This window comes from Pelodiscus sinensis, chromosome 25 (assembly GCF_049634645.1).
Source record: "Pelodiscus sinensis isolate JC-2024 chromosome 25, ASM4963464v1, whole genome shotgun sequence".
Taxonomy (NCBI): domain Eukaryota; kingdom Metazoa; phylum Chordata; order Testudines; family Trionychidae; genus Pelodiscus; species Pelodiscus sinensis.
This window is the reverse complement of record NC_134735.1, coordinates 23,654,177-23,679,725: the sequence shown is the minus strand read 5'-3', so window position 1 is coordinate 23,679,725 and position 25,549 is coordinate 23,654,177. Positions and strand designations below refer to the sequence as shown.

Genomic DNA, 25,549 nt, shown 5'->3' with positions numbered 1-25,549 from the left:
ATTATTTTTCTGTTAAGCTTCAGAGGGGTAGCAGAGCTAGTCTAATAACAGTTTAAATAGTTAACTGATAAAATAACTAAAGTTATAATGTATAACCAGTTAAGGGCCCGCCAGCCTGCTGGGGCTGGAGTCTCACCCACCCACCCCAGCCAGGGCCAGAGTCCCACTGGCCTGGTACTGCCAGCCAGCACACCTTGAGTCAGAGCAGCTGTCTGGACTCAGCCAGGGCTGCTCCAGCCTGCCATGGTTGACCATCAACCAGTTACCTGGTAAGCATTCCCAGAAACCTAATGTGCACCGTTTGGTGCGGGAGGCACCTAGCCACTTATGCACTTCCCTGGCACTGCACAGATCTCAGCATCGGTCTCAGTCCTGGGTGGTGGAAAAGTCTCCTTCAAGGCATATGCCCTCTGTGCACCTCCAGGTGGGGCATGTGGCACCAACAAGCTCAGCACCCAGATCATCGTGGTTGGGTCAGCACTGCTCTAGTTTGCTCAGAGATCTCAGTCCAGCGGTGGATCTCCCAGAGCCCCCACTCTGGACGCTTTCAAGGTGGCAAGGGATTTGATTGAATTAACATCATCCTGACTTGGCACAGTGCCTGGCTAAAGAGCAGGTCGTCAGATGGCACCATGCCCCACAGCTCTACTGTGGCACTGTCCATCTCGACAACGGTGCCGGGTGCAGCACCGCCCCTGCCCCCCAACTCTACTCAAGTGCCTGCATCAGAGTTGGCACCAGCCAAGGTGCCATGTCCTCCTGATGCGGTGCCGAGTGGTCTGGTACCACCCTTGGCCATGCCTCCACCTCCCCCTCAGCCTGAATCAATGGCACGGCATGCCCCATGGCAGGGTTTGCCAACTGCCACTGCTACAGCACTGCCCTGATCAACATCTGAGTACTTGACCTATTTCGGAGGCGGAATCGATTTGGTGTTTATGGGGCTCTAGATCAAGGTCATGACACCAATCTTACTCCCGCCATCAGTTCTGGCACCGCAGTACATTGGTGCACCCAGTCTAGCACTAGCCTTGGCCACAGCCCGCTCCAGTATCAGGAGTGCAACAGTCTTGGTCTCCTCACCTACAAGTGCCTGTGCAGTGGTCTTTCTGGACTCCCTGGGCCTCTCACCAAGGCCATTGGGTGAGTTCCTCTGGACCTGGATTGGCCTACTCTGGACTCAGGGATCCCCCATTGGAAACCCCACTAACCCATTCCCTGATGTTGGGGCAGTCTCTCTCTTTCCGGGGGAAGCCTCGCTTGGGCTATCATGAGGGGCCCATCAGCGGCCCAGCCCCTCATGATTGCAGGCCCTTCTCACTTGACCAGGTTCTTGGCGGGGCCCACCTATCCATGCCAGCTATGGACTCTAGGTCTCATCAGAACCACCTCCGTTGCCTGGCCCAGAGCTTAGGGGTTCAGGCTGACAGTGTCGAAGGATTCAGATGCGATGGTCAACATCTTCCAATCCGACATCCACACCAGAGTGGCCTTGCCCATCAACAAAACTGTAACAAAGGTTGCGAAAACCCTCTGGCAGACCCCGGCCTCCATCCTACCAATCAATAAAATGGCCATGCAGAGGTACTTTCTGTCACAGGAGGGGAATGAACACCTCTTCTCCCACCCATCCCTAGGGTTGCTGGTTGTCCAAGCGGTCAACCAGAGAGAGGGGCAAGGCCAGCTGGGTGCAAAACCATAAAACGAGGCCAAAAACATGGATCCTCCTGGGTAGGAAGATCTATGCCTCTGGAGGCCTGTAGCTCCTCAATGAACCAGCAGGTTTTGCTGAACCGCTACGCGTATAACACCTGGGTGACTATGGGCACATTTGCTGAGATACTCCTAAGGGACTCCTGTTCAGAGTTCAGGTCCCTCGTAGAGGAGGGCAGGATAATCTCCCGGGTGGCCTTACAAGCTGCACTGGACGCTACAGATGCAGCCGCACGCACCATGGCCACAGGAATTGTCTTGCAATGCAGTTCATGGCTGCAGGGGTCTAGAGTGTCTCATGAACTCCAGACCACCATTCAGGACTTCCCCTTCAAAAGGCTGTCCCTCTTTACCGAACAGACTCATTAGCATGTGTGTGGCCTTAGACAGCTGGGCTACCCTGAAGTCCCTCGGGATTCACACCCAGGTCCCGAGAGGCATTCCCTCCGGGGTAGAAATCCTCCCAGGCCTGCCCAACAGTGCTCGAGACCTGATTTCCCTCATTGTAGGGAGAAGAATGGAAATGGCAGAAATAATAGGTGCCATTCCTGCCTTCCCTCGGATCAGGATCAGGGCCCCTCTAATAAACCGCATGGGCCCTGCCAGGGTATGCCCGAGGACAGCCTCCCAACTTCCACTTTCCAGTTCTGGGATTGCTTATTTTCCTTCTGCCAAGCCTGGGGGTCCATTACCTCAGACCAATGGGTTCTAGAGACTGGAGAGGGAATATTCTGTTCCCTTCCTTTCACCATCACCACTGCTCCCCGCGGCCAGGAAGATCATTATTCCCATGTGTGACTATAAGTATAAGACTAAGTGCCTGCAACAAAAAGAGAATGTAAACAAAGCCTCTTGCAATGGGATATGAGTGTTTATAGATATTAGAATCACAGAGCTGGAAGAGACCTCAGAAGGTCATCAAGTCCAGCTCCCTGCCCAAGACAGGACCAATCCCAACTAAATCAACCCAGCCAACGCTTTGTCAAACAGACTTAAAAACCTCTAGGGATGGTGATTCCACCACTTCCCTAGGTAACCCATTCCAGTGCTTCACCACCCTCCTACTGAAATAGTTTTTCCTAATATCCAGCCTAGACCACTCCCACTGTAACTTGAGACCATTGCTCCTTGTTCTGCCATCACTACTGTGAACAGCCTTTCTCCGTCGTCTTTGGAACCTCCCTTCAGGAAGTTGAAGGCTGCTCTCAAATCCCCCCTCACTCTTCTCTTCTGCAGATAAACAAACCCAAATCCCTCAGTCTCTCCTCATAGGTCATGCGCTCCAGACCCCTTAATCATTTTGGTCGCCCTCCGCTGGACCCTCTCCAATGTGTCCACATCCTTTCTATAGGGGGCCCAGAACTGGACACACTACTCTAGATGTGGCCTCACCAGAGCTGAATAAAAGGGAATAATCACTTCTCCGGATCTGCTGGCAATGCTTCTCCAATTGCACCCTAATATGCCATTCGCCTTCTTGGCTACAAGGGCACACTGTTGACTCCTATCCAGGTACTCATCCACTGTAATCCCCAGGTCCTTTTCTGCAGAACTGCTACTGAGCCATTCAGGCCCCAGCCTGTAACAATGCTTGGGATTCTTCCTTCCCAAGTGCAGGACTTTACATTTGTCCTTGTTCAACCTCATCAGGTTTCTTTTGGCCCAACTCTCTAATCTGTCAAGGTCACTCTGGGCCCTGTCCCTGCCCTCCAGCATATCTGCCTCTCCTCCTAGCTAGGTATCGTCTGCGAACTTGCTGAAGGTGCAATCCATCCCCTCATCCACGTCGTCAATAAAGATGTTGAACAAAACCGGTCCTAGAACCAATCCTTGGGGCTCTCCGCTAGAACCTGACCGCCAACCTGACATCGAGCTGTTGATCACTACCCGTTGGACCCAACAGTCTATTCAACTTTCTTTCCATCTTACTGTCCATTTATCCAATCCATATTCCCTTAACTTGCTGGCAAAATATTGTGGGAGAACGTATGAGATCCTGTCTCTTTACTTACTAAACTTTAAAACAAGGAAATATAGGAGAGAGATACTTAACTAAAGGATTTGACTTACTACAATCTTAAATATGATTACATATTACCTTACATTACTACATTACTAAACCTCATCATAGAAGCTAATCCGATTGGTCAGGAATGACTTGCCCTTCATTAATCCATGTTGACTATTCCTGATCACTTCCCCTCTTTGAAGTGCTTCAAAATGGATTCCTTGAGGATCCCCTCCATGATTTTTCCGGGGAGTGAGGTAAGGCTGACTGGTCTGTAGATCCCTGGATTGTCCTTGTGACAGGGTCACCAGCCCCGCCCCCTTCAACCCAGCGGCGTAGTCCTTTTATGGGATACCCTCGTCATCTGGGATCTCGGAGAAGGGGGTAGGAGGGCCGGGCCCTCCCTCTGCACCAGGCCCCATCCCTGGGCCCTATCAGTGGTGGGTGGTTTCCGCCACTGGCTTAGTGGGGGGTTCTCCCCAAAACTCGCTCAGCCCGCTGGGTCCTCGAGCCCCGGGGCAAAATGGGTCGGCCCTGGGGCTGGAGAGATAAGGGGCGCCCTGACGGTAATGTGGTGGGGTGGATTCCCATGTGGCCTAGGGGATAGGGCGCTCGCCTGGGAAGGACTGGGTCATGGGTTCTAGTCTTGGGTCGGGTCAGGTGAGCCAAAACCAGTCAGCCCCTGGTCCGGATGGATAAGGGGCGCCCTGATGGTAAGGTGGTGGGACGGCTTCCTGCCCCCTCACGCTGTCCGACAGCGGTCCCACCTGTGGATGCGGGTCCAGCTACAGCAGCAATGTCAGCAGCCGTAGCTTGGGAGACAGCAGTGGCCAGGGTAGCAATGGCTTCTAGGGAGCTGCATAGCGCAGCCGGTGTTGCAGTCTGGCTCGTCCCGGAAACAACAGTGGTAGGGGTAAATGGTCCAGCTGCAACAGCTGTGGCTCTGGAGTCTGGAAAGGAGCTCCTTCCCCTCCAGAGGCCAGCCCCAACTGAGCAGCTATGCAGCCTTTTGTACCGGGGCTGCACTGCGAGCATGCCCAGCAGGGCTGCGGGGGAGGGGCGTATTCTATCCAATAGGCAGGCTTTCTGCCCCCATGTTCAGTGCAGGTCTGGCCCACTCCATCACAGTCCTTCTTCCCTTTTTTAAAGATGGGCATTACATTTGCCTTTTTCCAGTCATCCAGAATCTCTCCCAATCTCCATGAGTTTTCAAAGATAATGGCTGAAGGCTCTGCAATGACATTTGCCAACTCTGTCAGTACCCTTGGATGCATTAAATCTGGGCCCATGGATTTGTGTACATTTAGCTTTTCTAAATTGTACCTAACTTGTTCTTTCCCCACCAAGGGCTGTCCACCTCTATCCCATACTGCCTAGTGCATTTGTCTGGGAGCTGAACTTGTGTGTGAAGACAAAGACAAAGAAAGCATTGAATACTTCAGCTTTTCCCACATCATCTGTCACTAGGTTAACACCTTCATCCAGTAAGGACCCCACATCCTCTCTGATCACCCTCTTATTGCTAACATGCCTGTAGAAATCTTTGTTGTTGTTGTTCTTCACATCCCTTGCCAGTTGCAATTCCAATTGCGCTTTCGCGTTCCTGATAACTCCTCTGCATTCTCAAGCAATATATTTATACTCCTCCTTATGTTATGCTTAAATGAAGCACACGAGATCTTTTATAGGGGAAAAGGCAGTACGCTGCATTCACTAAGAATACAACAGTTGTATATGCTTTTCTGTCACTCACACACAAACATACACATACACACAGTCTTGCCGGATGATGTTATAGTTACAGTCCGGAGTCTGTATCAATCTAGTGGCCAGCTAGATCAAACACAGAGGGGGAGCTGGGCTCTGTTGGTCGATCGATCCGATGCTCCTGGAGTGGCAAGATGAACCCAAAGTTCCATAGCAAAGCACCCTGCTTTTCTAATCCTTTTCTCTGTTGAAATCCATGGATTCCGCTCTGTCACTTTGTGACTGGAACGTTTTCTTTTTGATGTCATTGTTCCCAAAACATTTTCCAAGGCTCATCCTGTAATTAATTGTCTTTTGGGGGTGCCCGCTTGCTTCAAGGCTTGTCAATCTGCCAATATCCAATCATCTTATGAGTAGGGGTACGCATCGATGGTTATAGATGGCTTCTCTGCCGCCAGGTCATTTAGTCTTCACCCACACTTGCTCACCCTCCTTCTTGGGCCATCTGGTTCTGAGCAATATAACTTTTGCACCTTATCTCGATACATTTGTTCCCTTTCTCTCACACACACAAGCAGTATTACAAGGACTCTCGAGGTTACGCAGATACACAGATCTGCATTGGGCAGAGCAAAGAGGCATTGTAAATCAAGCAATTAAGGCCTCTCAGCCATCAACATTCTTCTAATCTCATTAACAGACACAGTATGAGATCCTGTCTCTTTACTTACTAAACTTTAAAACAAGGAAATATAGGAGAGATATACTTAACTAAAGGATTTGACTTACTACAATCTTAAATATGATTACATATTACCTTACATTACTACATTACTAAACTTAAGATAAGAAATATAAAAGGAATAAAACTTTCAGTTCCAATGCCTAGTCATCTGTCCACGTTTCCCCTTCTTGTAAGCTTCCTTTTTGTGTTTAAGCTCACCAAGGACATCCCCTGGTAAGCCAATCTGGTCACCTACCATATTTGCTTCTCTTGCTGTGAATGGGGATGGCTTCTTCCTGTGCCTTTAATAATGCTTCTTTAAAATACTGCCAGCTCTCCTGGACTCCTTCCCCCTTCATGTAAGCATCCCAGGGAATCCTGCCCATGAATTCTCTGAGGGAGTCAAAGTCTGCTTTTCTGAAGTCCAGGGTGTGTATTTTGTTACTCTCCTTTCTTCCTTCGGTCAGGATCCTGAAATCTTCTATCTCATGATCACTGCTTCCCAGGTTGTCACCCACCTCTACTTACCCTAGTAGGTCCTCCCTGTTTGTGAGCAGCAGGTCAAGCTGTGTATGGCCCCTGGTCAGTTCCTTCAGCACTTGTACCAAGAAGTTATCCCCAACCTTCTCCAAAAACGTCCTGTATTGTCTGTATGCTGCTATATTGATCTCCCATCAGATGTCAGGGTGATTAAAAGTCCCCCATGAGAACCAGGTCCTGCGATATGGAAGCTTCCCTCAGTTGTCTGAAGAAAGCCTCGTGTTCCTCATCCACCTGATCGGTGGTCTGTAGCAGACATCAACCACAACATCACCCCGTTGCTTCCACCTCTAAACTTAACCCATAGACTCTCAACAGTCTTTTTCTCCTGCTAAATACTGGAGCTCCGAGCAATCATACTGCTCTCTTACATACAATGCAACTCCTCCTCCTTTTCTCCTCTGCCTGTTCTTCCTGAACAGTTTATACCCTTCCATGACAGTGCTCCAATCATATGAGTCATCCTACCAAGTCTCCGTTATTCTAATCAAATCATAGTTCTTTGACTGGGCAAGGGCTTCTAATTCTTCCTGTTTGTTTCCCAGGCTTCTCACATTTGTGTACAGACACCTTAGATAGCCAGTTGATCGTCCTGCTTTCTCCATTCGAGTCAGGAGTCCTCCTTTGTTGCTTGTTCCTCCTTGTGTTCCTTCCTGGTATCCGACTTCCTCACTTACCTCAGGGCTTTTGTCACTGTCCCCCCATGAACCTAGTTTAAAGCCCTCCTCACTAGGTTTGGAAGTCTGTCCACAAAGATGCTCTTTCCTCTCTTGGTTAGATGGATCCTATTTCTTCCTTACAATCCTTGTGCCCAGAAAAGAGTCCCATGATAGAAGAAACCAAAACCCTCTCTCTGACACCACCTGCGCAACCATGCATTTACTTCCTCAATTTGACAATCCCTACCCGGACCTTTTCCTTCAACCAGAAGGATGGAGGGGGACACCACTTGCGCTTCAAATTCCTTGAACCTTCTTCCCAGTGCTACATAATCTGCTGTGACCCACTCAAGGTCATTCTTAGCCGTATCATTAGTTCTTTCATGGAGAAGAAGGAAGGGGTAGCGATCCGAAGGTTTAATCCATTTTGAAAGACTCTTAGTCACATCCTGAATGCGAGCAACACACTTCTCAAGATTGCAGGTTTGGACGGTAGATGGATGACTCAGTCTCTCTTAGGAGGGAGTCCCTGACCACCATCACCCGTCTTCTTTAGGGGGAGGGGTCATGGAACCCCCATCCCTAGGACTACGCATCCCATGTCTTCCAGTAGATGATGTTCTCTTCTGATTTCTATCCTAAGAGGGCCCTGCAAAAGCATTCTCCACCATAGTGCCTGTGGAGAGATCCTGAAAGCTGGTTGTTACCTCCACATGAATGGGGGAATACCTGAATTGGCCTCCTTCTTCTAGAGGTTACATGCTGCTGGTATTCTTCCTTGTCCTATACTGCCCTGACTGGCTCTTCAGCCTGCTGTGCCTGCAGAAGTAAACACTACCTTCTTTCGAGGAACTCTTCATCCTCTCTGATGGAACATAGGGTTGATACTTTGGCCTCAAGTCCCCTAATTTTTCTTCCAAAATGGTGACCCGCTTGCACTTATTGCAGATGAAATCCCTTCTTTCTTCCGGGAGGAAGACAAACATGGCACATGCTGTGCAGGTAACAACAGCAGACCTATCAATATCCATTCTTGCGTTCCTTCTGAGAGATTCTTCAGTTATTAAATGTCTCCTTGAAGGGCAGGAGTGTAGTGAAAGATTTTAAAGAATGGTGAGTGTGTATTGCTCCCTTCCCACTCCCCTTCTGAACTCCCTTTCCAAACTCCCTGTTGGCAAGCTGCCTGGTCGCTGACTCACTCCTTTATAAAGCCCTGGACTGCCTGATAGCCCCTCCCACTGATTAAGGCTCAACCAATGAGCAGAGGCTTCTAGATTTCAAACCCTGATTAGAAGCTCACAGCTTCCACTTGCCAACCACAGCACACACCCTGCGGGGGGCGGGAGGGACCCACCGGACCCCAGACAGAGAGACAAGCTCAGCACACAGCAAGAAACCCACAAACACGCACTACAGACAGCCACTTCCCTCAAGGGTCCTGTATTAGCTCCTTCTCCACTGGGAGAACTCCCTCTCCAAACTGACATATTACACGTCAATATCTAATTTAACTACCACTTCCCTATTGTTACAAATTATTACAATGACTGCTGTAATACTAGCCCAACTAAGACTGTAAATTTCCTACTAGGGCCAGGGTTAGGGTAGCGTTAGCTTATTTGTGGTCTGTAGCATTCTGTACAGTTTTGCAAATCCTTGTATATATTAAGTCTCATACTCAAATCACTAAATTAGGCAATTTTTAGGTTGGCTAAATAATCGGGGGGCAGACTGAACTAGTATTTGAAGTATACTGTACCAGCATTACTATTGTAACGGGTTGACTCACTTTCAGCATGGCTTCTTCCCTCAGGGTAGCTTTTGGGGAAGTAGCTGGCTGCTCCAACACGCCCCCTTTGGGTGTGGTGTTGTCTTGGGGGTACTGCCGTCCGGCAGTGACCAAACCGATCTTGGTCTGTGCCCCCTTCGGGAAGGGGGGGGGGTTATTGTTCTTCCTTCAGTCCAGGTTGCTCCCTAGGACCCCCGGTTCTTCTTCCTGGGAACACCAGCTCCCTCCAGGAACACACAGTTCCTCAGTGGCCCACTGCCAGTCCCTCTCTAGCCCTGTCTCAGGGCACACTGCAGTCTCTCCCGGCCATTCCTCCCTCGCCAAAGGTGCGCCTCTGCCTGCCCGGTTGCCTCCTGCAACCCTGCCTTGTGGTCTTATGGCCTGGGGCTTCCCTGGCTCAAACTCCCCCAGCCTACCTCAGCTGCCTCCTTGAAAGCTACGGCTGCTTCCTTGAAGCCCAGCTTTTTAGGGATGCCTCCATGTGAGCCCCGCTCTCCATGACTGCCTCCTTGCAGCCCTAAGTCTCTGGCCAGGTAGCCTGGGTTTGCTAGGCTGAAGCCTCTCTCATTGCAGGCAGGCAGGTCTCTCTCCTCCTCCTCCCAGGAGTTGCTCTTGTAGTCTCCAGCTAGGCTCTCCTTATTTGCCTCAGCTGGGCTTTCCGCTGACTCCAGGTCTGAGCCCCTAAAAGGGCCAGTGCAGGGCAATGCCCTGCCACACTTTGCAATACAAACCTTTATTTCTGGTGATTACTCAGAAGGTAGATAGAATGCAACATGATTTCCCAAATTTGGACTGACTTGCAGTACTGATGATTGGTTAGAATATCTTTGCTAATAGCGTACAGTTTAATTGTGACATACACAAATGGAATCCCACAGTTAATTTTTAATCACATAATTTGATAGTCTTTATGGTTATGCTAAAGTCCTGAAATTCAAACTAAATGATTGTCTTGCCCAGTCTGAAGAGAAAATGTAGCTCTTAATTGCTCCCTTCATCTCCATAGAGATTCAGAGTTGATCTGAAAGTGTGTATTGGGTGGAGTCTCCTAGGGATTGGGATTTGGTCAAGTTCAGTTCCCATATGTTCATCACAGACTTAGATAATGGCATAAAGAATACATTTATAAAGTTGTGGACAGTACCAACTAAGGTGGGGTTGCATATGCTTTGGAGGATAGGATTAAAATTCAGAATGGTCTGAACCTAACTGGAGAAATAATCGGAAGCAAATAGGATGAAATTCAATAAGGGTGGAAATGCAAAGTACTCCATTTAGGAAGGACAGTCATTTGTAGACAAAAATATGGGAAATGATTGCCTACAAAGAAGTACTGTGAAAAGGTATCTGAGGAATATAGTGCATCACAAGATGAATGAATCAACAATATAGCACTGTTAGAAATAAAAAGCACCAAGAGAGCATCAATAGGAGTGTTGTAGGCAAGACATGAGAAGTAACTCTTCTGTTCTTTTCTGCTGGTTAAGGGATCAGCTGGAATATTTTGTCCAGATCTTGGTGCCCCATTTCAGGAAAGATTTGGAGAAAGCTCAGAGAAGAGCAACAAAAATGATAAAAGGTCTAGGACACATGATCTCTGAGGAAAGATTTAAAAAACTGGATTTGTTTAGTCTGTAGAAGACCAGGGAGGCAAGGGAGAGGGGAGTGGGATAATACTTTACAAGTACATGAAAGGTTGTTACAAGGAAAAGGGAGATAAATTGTACTGAGGTTAAAATTGTACCTCTAAGGATAAAGCATGATGCAGTCAGCTTAAATTGCAGCAAAGGAAGTTTGGGGTGGATATTAGGAAAATCTTCCTGTCAGGGTGGTGAAGCACTGGAATAATTTGCCTAGGAAGTTTGTGGAATCTCTACCTTTGGAGACTTTTAAGAACAGATTAAATAAAGACTTGTCAGGAAAGATCTAGTGCCGTAGTGTTCAATACACTAACCAGTAGCTACATATGGCTATTTGGCTGGTTGTGTGTGGCTAGTTCAGAACTGGTTGGACGCTACAGGTCTAGTTTTTCATAGTCCTGCCTTGAGTGCAGAGAATTAGACTAAATGACTTCTCAAGATCCCCTCCAGTCCTGCATTTCTATGATTCTACAGTGTTTGTGTCAGAAGGCTAATATTGGTGATATTGAAGCTATTTCACTAGTGATCGTTTTTAAACATCTATCTAGGTGTGTTGTAAGCAAAACTCGTGAAGTCATTCTGCCGCTCTACTCTGCACTAGTTAGGCCTCAGCTGGAGTACTGTGTCCAGTTCTGGGCGCCACATTTCAAGAAAGATGTGGAGAAATTGGAAAGGGTACAGAGAAGAGCGACAAGAATGATTAAAGGTCTAGAGAACATGACCTATGAAGCCAGGCTTCATGAACTGGGCTTGTTTAGTTTGGAAAAAAGAAGATTAAGGGGGGACATGATAGCGGTTTTCAAATATCTAAAAGGGTGTCACAAGGAGGAAGGCGAAAATTTGTTCCTCTTGGTTTCTGAGGACAGGACAAGGAGTAATGGGCTTAAAGTGCAGCAGGGGAGGTTTAGATTCGACATTAGGAAAAAATTCCTAACTGTCAGGGTGGTCAAATATTGGAATAAATTGCCAAGGGAGGTGGTGGAATCTCCCTCTCTGGAGATATTTAAGAACAGGTTAGATAGACATCTGTCAGGGATGGTGTAGGTGGAGCTTGGTCCTGCCTTGAGGGCGGGGGGCTGGACTCGATGACCTCTCGAGGTCCCTTCCAGTCCTATTATTCTATGATTCTATGATTCTATGATTCTTGGTAGAATTTAATAGAATATTGTCGTTTTTCTGGTCCCAGTGCACAACAGAATTAAAGAAATACAAATTACTGTAGTTCTACTTTAGCTTAAACCTATTGGTAGTAAGGGCCTCTTGCCAAAATATACTGGAAACAAAATTTAAATATCAGAACATCTGGGGAAGGATTAGCAGATGACCATTGAATGGAAGAGGAGGAAATACGTTATGAAATTGGCTTTCTCCATGAGATATTAATCCTGATTTTCCTTAAACTTTGAATTCCATATGTTTAGAAGGAGCTAAAATATTTGCAACTAGAAAAATTAACTAATATTAAACTTTGTCAATTTACATCATTTAGATGATTTTGAAAAAAAAAAAACCACCCTGAAAAAGCTCTTATTCTTTTTCACCTGATAACATTGTTTTTGTTAGATTGCTAAAGTGGATTGCAAAGAAGTACTGGAGATCATATGTAATTTGGAATCTGAGGGGCAAGATAACACTGCGTTTATTCTTTGTACAACGTACCTTACTCAGCAACTTCAAACTGCAACAGTGTATTGCTCTTGGTAAGTAATATATTCGTTTCTCATGAATGGTTTATGAGAAGTGCAGCAATCAGTTCACTGTGCATTTTAAACATGCTCTTTGTTTTTTACATGATTGTTGAAAAATGATAATGGTAACTATTGAGAAATTAAATTTCTGGAACTTGATGACATTCATATGAGAATTTTAGAGGCATTAAAAAGCAAAGTAGCCGAACTAACAAGGATAAATTGGTTCAGGTCTTAAAAATATATGTTCTGTGAAAAAGAGGTTGGTTATGGGTAACTGGAGTTCTTGGGGCTGTTGCTTCTGCACATTCATACTATTGGCACCCGAGACTTGCACTGTTGGTTCATAGAAATAATGGATAAGCAGCATAAGTAGCAGGTCTTGGCACTGAACTTTAGAATGTGATGGATACAGTAGTTGCTGGGAACTTTTCTTTCCCCTAGGCCTTGTTTTCTATTTCTTCTGCTTGGTCCACCAGCTCCTAATGATTTCCAGTATATTTGCAACCCATTTTGGGGGTGAGGAGTGGGGCAAATTCAAAACATAAGAACAGCCATACTGTGTCAGACCAAAGGTCCATATATCCCAGTCTTATTCACTGGTGCCCCAAAGGGAGTGAACTGAAACAGGTAATCATCAAGTGATCCCTCTCCTGTCATCCATTTCGAGCTCCTGACAGACAGAATAGAGACACCATTCCTATGCCATTCGATGTCTGGGTTGCTACTTTTTGTAATTTACTCCGCCCCCCTGGATTCACCCACCTCATAGGGCCTTTGCCATTGGGACAAAAGTTTTGCTTTCTCCCATGGATATCATCACCAACTCCCCTGGCTGAAACTGCAGAACTTTTGCCTGGTAATTGTAATGAACTCGCTGGGCCTCCTGTGCCTTTTCCAGATGTTCCCATACAATTGGGGTGACCCGAGCTATCCATTCTTTCATCTGCAGAACATGTTCTGTTATTTTTCCCTGCATCGGGTTCTTCCTCTCAGATCTATCGGGTGCTATCCAGGGTGCCACGGAGGTGGCATCCTCATAAATAACAAAAAAGGGGAAAATACAGTTGACGCTTGAGGTGCCTCCCAATTGGAGAACATAAGGTAAAGTAACGGGGTGTCCCATAGGGATGTTAAATTGCATTTAATTAGCTAATCAACTAGAATAATTGAAAAGTGGGGAAACTGCAAAATTGCAGTGGAGCCGATGCTCTGGGGAACTGGCTTTTAAACTGGCTCCTCGCAGCACTGGCTCCTACCCCCACCCCCCACTTGTTGCCTCTAAGGGTAGGGGAGGAGCAACTAGTCGAGTCACTACTTGACTATCCAATAAGCTTATGCTTACATCCCTAGTGTTCCAGTCTTTCCCATCCCAACTTAGCACTTTCATAAGAACATAAATAGTGATCTCTGTAGATGGTTAATCTAATTAGATTAGATTTCAGAGAATCATAGAGCTGGAAGAGACCTTAGAAGGCCATCAAGACCAGCCTTTGTCAAGCCTGGACTGAAACACCTCTAGGGATGGAGACTCCACTACTTCCCTAGGGAACCCATTCCAGTGCTTCACCACCCTCCTAGTGAAATAGTTTTTCCTAATATCCAACCTGCACCTCTCCCACCGCAACTTGAGACCATCGTTCCTTGTTCTGCAATCCATCACTACTGCCAACAGCCTTTCTCCATCCTCTTTGGAATCTCCCTTCAGGAAGTTGAAGGCTGCTATCACATCCCCACTCACTCTTCTGCAGACTATGATGACCAACTCCCTCAGCCTCTCCTCGTAGGTCATTTGCTCCAGCCCCCTAATCATTTTGGTTGCCCTCCGCTGGACCCTCTCCAATGCATCCACATCCTTCCTGTAATTGGGGGCCCAGAACTGGACACAATACTCCAGATGTGGCCTCACCAGAGCCGATTAAAGAGGAATAATCACATCTCTGGATCGACTGGCAGTGCTCCTCTTAATGCAACCTAGTATGCCATTAGCCTTCTTGGCTACAAGGGCACACTGACTCATGTCCAGCTTCTTATCCACTGTAACCCCCAGGTCCTTTTCTACAGAACTGCTTCTTGGCCAGTTGGTCTCCAGCCTGTAACAATGCTTAGGATTCTTCCGTCCCAAGTGCAGGGCTCTACACTTGTCCTTGTTGAACCTCATCAGATTTCTTGTGGCCCAATCCTCCACTTTGTCTAAGTTACTCTGGATTCTGTCCCTGCCCTCCACGGTGTCTACCTCTCCCCCTAGCATATTGTCATCTGCGAACTTGCTGAGGGTGCAATCCATTCCCTCATCCAGGTCATTAATAAAGATATTGAACAAAACCGGTCCCAGAACCGAACTTTGGGGCACTCCACTAGAAACTGACCGCCATCCTGACATGGAGCCGTTGATCGCTACCCGCTGGGCCTGACCTTCCAGCCAGCTTCCTATCCATCTTACCCTCCCTTTATCCAATCCACATTCCCTTAACTTGCTGGTAAGAATATTGTGGGAGACGTATCAAAAGCCTTGATAAAATCCAGGTATATCACATCCACTGACTTCCCCATATCCACTGAGCCAGTTACCTCCTCATAGAAGCTAATCAGATTGGTCAGGCACGACTTGCCCTTCATGAATCCATGCTGACTATTCCTGATCACCTTCCCCTCTTCCAAGTGCTTCAAAATGGATTAGTTGAGGATCCCCTCATAGATTTTTTCCAGGGACTGAGGTAAGACTGATTGCCTATAGTTCCCTGGATCGTCCTTCTTCCCTTTCTTAAAGATGGGCACTACATTTGCCTTTTTCCAGTCACCCAGGATCTCTCCCAGTCTCCACAACTTTTCAGAGATAATGGCTAAAGGCTCCTCAATGACATTTGCCAACTCCCTCAGTACCCTCGGATGTATTAAGTCAGGACCCATGGATTTATGTACATTTAGCTTTTCTAAATAGTTCCTAACCTGTTCTTTTCCCACCAAGGGCTGTCCACCTTTGTCCCATATTGTGTCACTTAGCGCATTAGTCTGGGAGCTGACCTTGTCCGTGAAGACATAGGCAAAGAAAGCATTAAGTACTTCAGCTTTCCCCACATGATCTGTCACTAGGTTACTGCCCTCATGCAGCAGGGGCACCACACCCTCTCTGATCACCTTCTTCTTGCTAGGTTTCTACCGGCATGTTTTCTTGTTATCCTTCACATCCCTTGCGAGTCACAATTCCAGTTGCACTTTCGCCTTCCTGATAACTCCCCTGCATTCTCGAGCTGGGATGCACCTACACCTACAGTGGAGCACCCCCGAGATGCTCATCTTGAAGAACGTCAGTTACAGGAAGGTGAGTAACCTCCTCAACCCCATCCATTTTCACCAGTCTTGTATACTTATGTGGGGTAATGGCAACCCCCACCAAGTTGAGAGGGAACATGGGTCATCCCAATCTTTGAGGTTGCACTGCATGGGCTCCTTGATGTTGGGGCATTGAGAAGCTATATGTCCCAACTCCACACACCTATAAAACCTATAGTTTCTCCTTTGGCTCTATGGAGAAAGGTTGTATGTGTGTCCCCCCCTCTCCCCCCCCGGAGTCAGCCTGCCCTAAACTATTCCTGCCTTCAGCCCCCCCTCCTCCGGCGGGCCTTCCCTTTGGTCCATCAAGGGCTCCCTGGGTGTTTGGACACCAAAAGACACAGGGCTGGCATAGATGGCCTACCTCACATGGGACCTTCCTTAGGTGGGTGAGCCAGTTCACTAGCTGTTAACGGTCTCTACGCTAATGTGATCTTGTCATAAGTGGTTGGGTCATGCTGACCTATCCAAGTGCAAAGGTCTGGCGGCAATTTCCTCATGAACTGGACGGTGACCAGTATCTCCAATACTGCCTCTGAGCTGTGTGTTTCTGCGTGAGGTGAATACATTGAATAGTTTGGACCATAGCAGCTTACTTTCTTCGTAATTCTATTTGTGATATACTTGGGCCTGCACAACTGTTATTACCCCAAACGGGCCAAGATTTCTTCCTATAGCTGTGTGTACTTGGCTGTGTCCTCAGTAGGCAAATCATAATAAACCTGAGCCTCACTATAGAGGAATGGGGTGAGTATACCGGCCCATTGCTCCTTGCTGGGCAGTCTTTGTAAATGAATACATTGCTATGTCACCCTCAGACATCATCTTTGGCAGACAGCCTCTGGCTATCAGGGTTTTCATCTCTCATGGCCCAGGAGTCCGGGTGGTAAGGGTCTTTAGCTGGCTTATTGCTTCTCGAAGGAGGACTAAGAGGCTGCTTGATTCACTAGAAGCTGATTTGCTTCTTTGCTGCTGCCGGGTAACCTCCGGTAGAGCCAACCCCTGCACCCAGGTGGCCTCCTGCTGGGTTGCATGACTTGAAACAGAGCTTTCACCAAGTCCTCCAGTTTAGTGAGCTCTTAACCCAAACAAATAAGGCAAATACTTGGGGGCCCAAGTTTGGGTGGGGGGAATAAACCTAACATGTTGGTGTGTTTTTATCCCCCCTGCAATTTGAGAGAGAGTACACAAGCATGAGTGACTTTGTAGCCTAGAGATAGGAGCATGCATCTGGGAAGGTGCTTTGGGAGAGCAAACGATCTTTAAAGAATCCACTGTCTTTCCCCCTTGAATAGAGACTAGCAAGATGACAGATTTTGTTCTGATTAAGTGTAATCTTAATAGTACAGACTGTTAGCTGCTCAAGAGTAAGAGGCCTGATCCATATTCGGCTAAAGGGATTTATTCTCCATAGTTAACCTTTGAAGCTACATTGTGGAGATAGACGAATTTCACCCAGTTTCTTCACCTTGCATCATGTTTGCAATCTGATTTGAACTCTTTTCACAGGGAGCTGACTCTGTTCTGGAGCAAGTTGCAAAGAAGAATCGATCCTTCTTTAGATTCTTTTTTGGAGAGATGTCGGCAGTTTGGAATCCTAGCTAAAACGCTACAACACTTATTCTTCCTGATTAGAGTCATACAGTCTGAAGTAAGTTATTTTGTTGCAGTGTGCTGGTTGTTCTTAATTTCATTTTGAATCCGTGTACAAATTGCACCATAGAACATAATTCATTGCTTTGCTATAACAATACATTTTGAATAACTCAAGATTTAAAAAAAATAATTCCAACCTAAGTTATAATCATACTTTATAATTATTACATGCCTTTTAAATGTACCTATCAGCATAGTAACTGAGCACGCTCTCATAGATTGCTCATCTAATGTTTCTATATACAGAAGTAAATACACCCAAAGGCCGTACTAACTAACCTTAAAAGGCAGGTCTGGTTTGAAATATGATTGTATAATTTTAAAAATGAGCATTGTTCTCTTGTTTTACCAAAGCTTAATGGCATGGACCCAAGATGTTTGCTATATACTGATGTTCAAAATGTGCAATACATTGCTGGAAAACGAGTAAATAGAAGGGTAAAGTTTGCAGATGAGTCCTTTAGGTTAGTCAAGACTAGAGAACACTGAGAAACTCCAGACAGGATTTGAGATAAGCCAAGCAGCATGACACACACAAATGTCACTGTGCATAACTCAGTGAATCCTCTGTATGTGCAGCAAAAGTCTAAAACCAAACAGTAACGTGTTCATTCTCTATCCCTATGGAATGCCACGGTGCCACCTTTCTCCCCACCCCCAAGGCCAGAGCAGCCTCTGTCCGTGGCGAGCCTGGGCCTGCTGTGGATAGTTTTGTCCCTAGCAGCAGTCCCTGTCCGCAGGGTGCCCCAGCTGACAGAGCAGCCTCTGTCCACAGCCAGCACTGGCACTGCCACAGACAGAGGCTACTTCACGGTAGACTCACCATGGACAGGGGCTGCTGCCATCCCACGCTGCAGAAGCAGCAGGCAGCCGGTCCGGGAGAGAGGCTGGCTTTTAAACTGGTTCCCCTTGCAGACCAGCTCCCATCTGGTACCCCACGGGTGACAGGGGGCTCCCCAGGAATAGAGCCAGAGTGCACTGGCTGCGAGCCCTGTCCCGAGGGACTATCAAATAGTTGAATAACTGCTAAGATTTTCATGCGAGTAGTCGCCTGTTCAGTTAACCAACAGTTATCATCCCTGGTTGGGACTGTGTGAGGAGTTCAGGAAGTCAGATTTTGGGGGTGAGTAGATGCTCAGGGCAGGGGACTGGGGCTGTGTGTGCGGTACAGGAACTGGCAGAGCCATGTTGGCTGTGGTGAGGATCCCCAGGGTAAGCAGAAAGCTTACCTCTACCCCACTGTCCCAATGGGATTATGGCTGTCCTGGTCCCCATCTCTGGCCCCTTGCTGCTGCCCCCCTATGGTCATTACACAATACAACTTTCCTTACTAGCTGCCCTCTTCCTTTTTGTGTTATGAAAAACAATCTCATTCCAGGCACATGTCATTGTCTTAGCACAACCAAATCCTTACCTTGCTTTAAGTTAAGTTTAAGATACCAAATTTGGTGGTCCTAACTATTACCGTTTAGGAGGAGTTCTTGGACAGACAGACTCACTGGCTAGCTCACAGACACACCCTCATATAATACAGTGTTTCCCAATTTTATTTGGCCACAACCCTTTTAAACTTGAAATAATTTAACAAATACTAAACAAGGTCATGAGATCAACATCTAGTTTAATTGCACACCTTTAAAAAACAAAAATCACATTCATATTATTTTTTTAAAAAAATCATAAAATGTTGTAATGGAATTTCCTCACAGAACCCTTATTTTCACTTTGTGGAACCCTGGGTTCCACGGATCACCATTTGGGAAACGTTGATATAATAGCCAGCTTTGTCCTATTTCAGTATAAGAAATTCTTTTTTCTTGTATAGTTTGAGAAGTAGTTTAAGCTAAGCTAGAAAAAGCCACTCCATATTAGGATATGAGTAGCCATATTAAGATTGATAGTAGTATATTAATATCAGTTTTTAAATCATCACTTAGTTTATAGCACAAATTTATCAATGTAGTCAAAGGTTGGCAAATGTGTTGAGAAGGTAAATTAACATTTGTGAAGGCTCAGATACTACGGCAGATAAGTGAAGTGTGGAAAAGTCCATGAAGAAATGTAAGAATTCCTTTTTTCAGGGCAGAGTTTGACTGGGCGCAGCAAGTAAGGCCACAGATTCACTCATGATATTGGGGGGGGGGGGAAATACTGAACAGGTGTCTCATGAATTGAGCAGTAGAAGGTCCTCATGGGGGAAAAATAATAGGATCTGGTCCTATAATTTGACACAAATGGGGCAGAGTGAATGTTACACAGGCAGTCTTAATCTGGCTATTTCACAACTTTTGAGTTCTTGATGTTGCAAATGTAATACTCTTCTAATAAGATTTTGTAGGAAATATTCTAGAGATCAAGTATTACAGAAGAATAAAATATTTTAGCATACATATAGAAATGTGCATATATGTACAAGTGTGTTTGGTATGGGATAAGAGGGAAGATCCTTTCATGGAATGAGTACCGGTTAAAAGACAGGAAACAAATGGTAGGAATAAATGCTAAATTTTCAGCACGGAGAAGGGGGGTAACTAGTGGTGTTCTCCAAGGGTCAGTCCTAGGACCAGTCCTATTAACTTATTCATAAATGATGTGGAGAAAGGGGTAAACAGTGAGGTGGCAAAGTTTGCAGACGATACTAAACTGCTTAAGGTAGTTAAGACCAAAGCAGACTGTGAAGAACTTCAAAAAGATCTCAGCAAACTAAGTGATTGGGCAACAAAATGGCAAATGAAATTTAATGTGGATAAATGTAAAGTAATGCACATTGGAAAAAATAACTCCAACTATACATACAATAGGATGGGGACTAATTTAGCTACAACTCGTCAGGAAAGAGATCTTGGAGTCATTGTGGATACTTCTCTGAAGACGTCCACACAGTGTGTAGCAGCAGTCAAAAAGGCAAACAGGATGTTAGAAATAATTAAAAAGGGGATGTGGATTAAGACGGAGAATATCTTATTGCCTTTATATAAATCCGTGGTACGCCCACATCTTGAATACTGCATACAGATGTGGTCTCCTCATCTCAAAAAAGATATACTGGCATTAGAAATGGTTCAGAGAAGTGCAACTAAAATGATTAGGAGTTTGGAACGGGTCCCGTTTGAGGAGCGATTAAAGAGACTGGGATTTTTCATCTTGGAAAATAGGAGACTAAAGGGGGATATGATAGAGGTCTATAAAATCATGAGTGGTCTGGAGAAAGTGAATAAGGAAAAGCTATTTACTTGTTCCCATAATATAAGAACTAGGGGCCACCAAATGAAACTAATGGGCAGCAGGTTTAAAACAAATAAAAGGAAGTTCTTCACACAGTGCATAGTCAATCTGTGGAACTCCTTGCCTCAGGGCATTGTGAGAGCTAGGACTAGAACAGGGTTTAAAAGAGAACTAGATAAATTCATGGAGGTTAAGTCCATAAATCTCCATTAGCCAGGATGGGTGAGGAATGGTGTCCCTAGCCTCTGTCAGAGGGTGGAGATGGGTGGCAGGAGAGACATCGCTTGATCATTACCTGTTTGATTCACTCCTCTGGGACACCTGGTATTGGCCACTGTCGGCAGACAGGATACTGGGTTGGATGGACCTTTGGGCTGACCCAGTATGGCCATTCTTATGTTGTTAGAATTAGTGAGACTAGATGGGTAAGTACAATAGAGGCAGTCCCCGAGTTACGCGGATCCGACTTATGTCAGATCCGCACTTACGAACGGGACTTTCTCGCCCCGGAGCTCGCAGGCAGCGGGACCGCCCAGAGTGCAGCGGTCCCGCCACCTCGACCTACGGGGCGAGAAAAGCTGCTCCGGGTGCCCCATGTCTGCTGGGGACCATCTCCAGCAGACCAGGGACACCTGGAGCAAAGCCGGGGAGGCGGAGGGGTCCCGCACCTCTGAGGCTTTGCTCTGGCAAAGCCGGGGAGGCGCGGGACTCCGCCGCCGCTGCAGCTTTGCTCCCGGTGTCCCTGGTCTGCTGGAGACGGTCCCCAGCAGACCAGAGGCACCGGGAGCAAAGCCGCAGCAGTGGCGGGGTGCCGCGCCTCTGAGGCTTTGCCAGAGCAAAGCCTCAGAGGTGCAGGACCCCTCCGCCTCCCCGGCTTTGCTCCAGGTGTCCCTGGTCTGCTGGAGATGGTCCAACAAAAGCCTGGTCTGCTGGAGATGCTACAGCAAAGCCTCAGAGGCGCGGCACCCCGCCGCCGCTGCGGCTTTGCTCCCCATGTCCCTGGTCTGCTGGGGTGGGGGGACGCAGCTAGTGTGCCCCCCTCCCCCCAGCAGACCAGGCTTTTGTTGTGGACCCTGGGGTAGAGCAACTGGGGTGCTGCCGGGTTGGTCCTGCAGGGACCTACCTGGCAGCCCAGCTGTTCTGTCCCAGGCTCGAGATTCAGCCGCTGTTGAAACTGATCAGTGGCTGATTCCAGGAAGCTGGGGGCAGAGCAATTCTGCCTCCAGCTTCCTGTAGTCAGCCCCTGGTCAGTTTCAGCAGCAGCGGCTGAATCTGGAGCCAGTTCCGAGTTACATACAAATTCAACTTAAGAACAAACCTATAGTCCCTATCTTGTACGTAACCCGGGGACTGCCAGTATAAGATATTACCTAACTTCTGTGGGTGAGAGAGACAGGCTTTTGAGGCGAGGTGGGCAAAGGGGCCTCCATGGGCTGAATTCAGCCCACAGTCACCTTGCCACTTCCCCACCCCCAAGCCAATTGAGACCTGGGGATGGGGTAGTGCACAGTCTCCTCTCCCCCACTAACAGCGCACAGCAGCTCAAGAGAAGCGCAACTGTTTTAAAACAGCTGGTGGTTCTCTAGCCTCTGCCCTGCAGGGGTAGGGGGCGAGAGACTTTGCATTCTGCCCTGCTCCCCGGGCCTTGATTGACCTGGGGGTGAGTGGAGTGTGAGAGGTCTTCTCCCACTTCAGTGCCTAGAGGGAATCACCAGCTGTTTTAAAACAGCTGGCGATTCTCCTGGGGAGGAAGGGGGAACTTCATGTACTCCCCCACCCCTAGGCCAGTCATGGTGGGGGGGCATGAGAAGTCTCCTGGCCCTGCTTCTTTTGCCCAATGCCCTGCCCCTTCTGGATGTGGCCCTCTCTTAAAAATTATTGCCCACCCCTGCTTTTGAGCCTCTTCTAGACTGTGTAAGATCGAAAGCTTGTCTCCCTCACTCACCTTATCTCACTAATTTCCTGGGACCAATTCTGGGTCTTATTTTCTATCCCTTTCTTAATAATTCCTAGCATCCTATTTGCCGTTTTTACCGCCGCTGCACAGTGTGGAAGTTTTCAGAGAACTGTCCACGATAACTCCAAGATCCCTTTCCTGATTTATCGTAGCCAAATTAGCCCCCATCATACTGTACGTATAGTTGGGGTTATTTTTCCCGATGTGCATTACTTTACACTTACCCACATTAAATTTCATTTGCCATTTTGTTGCCCAATCACTCAGTTTGGTGAGATCTTCTTGGAGTCCCTCAGTCTGCTTCTGACTTGACTATCCTAAACAGTTTGGTATCATCTGCAAACTTTACTACCTCACTGCTTACCCCTTTCTCCAGATCATTTATGAATAAGTTGAAAAGGATTGGTCCCAGGACTGACCCTTGGGGGACATCACTAGTTACCCCTTTCCAATCTGAAAATTTACCATTTATTCCTACCCTTTGTTTCCTGTCTTTTAACCAGTTCTCAATCCAAGAAAGGACCTTCCCTCTTATCCCATGGCCATGTAATTTACACAAGAGCCTTTGGTGAGGGACCTTGTCAAAGGCTTTCTGAAAATCTAAGTATACTATATCTACTGGGTCCCCCTTGTCTGCATGTTTGTTAACCCCTTCAAAGAACTCTAACAGATTAGTAAAACAGGATTTCCCTTTACAGAAACCATGTTGACTTTTGTCCAACAAATTATGTTCTTCTACATGCTTCACAATTTTATTCTTTACTATTGTTTCGACTAATTTGCCCAGTACTGAAGTTAGACTTACCGGTCTGTAATTGCCAGGATCGCCTCTAGAGCCCTTTTTAAATATTGGTATCACGTTGGCTACCTTCCAATCATTAGGTGTACGGAAGCCGATTTAAGTGCTGAGTTAGTACAGTAATTTCTCATTTAACACTATAGATATGTTTTAGAAAATGATCCTGTTAAGTGAAAATGTGTTGTGGGGTCAATTTTCCCATTGAAAATAATGGAAAAGGTGGGAACTGCGTTTCAAGTGGTGGTATCTGTTGGGACATAAGGTTGAGGGAGAAAGGGGACTGGGTTACAGCAGGGATGGGAGGTGTTTGGCTCTGTGGAAGGGGGTGAAGGAGAGGGGGAGGGGGATTGGGTTGGGAGTATGCCCCTGTGACGGGTCTGCCAGGACCTGCACTGCGTCCGGTGAGGGGGGAGTCGCCGGGGAACAGCATGGCAAGCAGTGAACCCTCCACTGTTTTCTAGGGAGGCGGGGGAAGCCCCACGCAGCCACTGCCGAAGGGCCAGCTGGGGAAACCCAGCTGCCGGCCTGCAAGTGGGGATGGAGAAAAAGGGGCAAAGCGTCCAGCAAGGGGGAGTCAGCAGGGAACGGCGCAACGAGCAGCGAACCCTCTGCTGCTTTGCAGGGAGGCAGGGGAAGCCCCAGGCAGCCGCCGGCAATGGCTTGGCTGGGAAAATCGTGTTAATCCGGGGACGGTCGTGTAATTCAAAAAATGTTCCCTAAAAAAAAAATTGTGCTATTGCGAAAATGTGTTAAGCAAGCACGTGTTAAATGAGGAATTACTGTACTGCATAATATTCTGATTTAAAAATTAGTACTATACGCCACCATCAGTTAAGCACTCATTATTTGCAATATGAACTGGTATAGGAATGTATATAGTGGGTTTTTGAGGCGATAAATAGTAAGCACAATGCTATTCAGCAGTTCCACTGTACTGGAGGTAAATATGAAATCACTTCTGATTACAGATGACAGTTTGGTGTAATGGTAAATTACAACAGTGCGATTGCCCAGAGACATCAGGATCATTTGGTAAACTGGGCCTTGTCAAGCAAATTTTAACATCTCCAAATGCAAAGTTGCACATCAAGTAACAGAGAACACAGGCCCTATCCACAGAACGAGGGAATCTATCCTGGGAAGCTTTCTGTATGTGGTATTGGTGAGATTGTGAAAAGGCTTTAGATGGAGTTCAGTCTCTTAAGAGTTTATAGTGATGTAGTCAGAGGATGCCTGTTGACCTTAGTAGAGGGGTGAGAAACCCTTTTGGAGTTGTGGGCCACTGACCCACAGAAAAATCTGTCAGGAGCCACACACAAGTGAGAAGCAAAACAAACAAAACCACTCTTACTGTGGCTCACAACTGAGAAGCAGAAAAAAAGACATTCACCACTGGGGCTAGTGGATTTTGTGGCTCTGGGGTGAGGCCAAAAATGAGGAGTTCAGTGCACAATAAAGTGCTGTTGGGGAGCAGGCTGGGATGAGAGGGAGGGTGCAAAAGCAGGCTGGATTTGGCTGAGTGGCTATAGGTTCACCACCCTTGCCTTAATAAGATTACCCAACCTCTGAGTCTCTTAAGAGCAATTGGTGGTTGGTCTGAGGAGAGAAACGGAAGGACACCAAAACTGCCAATTTGTGTGTCCCAGGATCACACCTCATACACAGAACTAGCATGAGGATTTTGGGGCAAGTTAGTAAAATGATTCTTTGCTGTATAGCCAAACAAAATTGACTCTGCAGATGGGAATGTACGTAACACTGTGGAATGGAGAGTGAAATTCGAGTGTGTATTATCCCATGACATCACCCTCATCCCACCTTTTATTAAAAAAAATCATTACTATCCCCAGAAGTGGGACTCGGTTACTTGTTGGGGTTTGCATATTTGACAAAGTTTTAAATACTTGGAGGAAATTCAAAGTAAACCAACTAACATGATTATGAGCAAGTGGAGTTAACTTTTAAGGAGAGAAATAAAAGAAACATATAATGTGACTGACATACAATTTTACAAATATTAGAATTAACAAAGGGGAGTTGTGTATTAATAGGAAAAATGGAATAATTTTTTCCGAAGGAAAATTAGGTTATTAGTAGAAAGCATTACAGCA

General features: G+C 46.8%; 1 protein-coding gene across 1 annotated transcript in view; it reads left to right on the top strand.

Moving 5' to 3' along the window:
• The window catches only part of RLF (RLF zinc finger), a 119,235-nt gene that overhangs the window by 76,241 nt on the left and 17,445 nt on the right, over positions 1-25,549 (top strand). The window contains exons 6-7 of the mRNA XM_075909195.1: positions 12,344-12,480; positions 17,311-17,452. Of these exons, the coding sequence (XP_075765310.1) occupies positions 12,344-12,480; positions 17,311-17,452 (279 nt within the window). The remainder of the gene's footprint in view (positions 1-12,343; positions 12,481-17,310; positions 17,453-25,549) is intronic.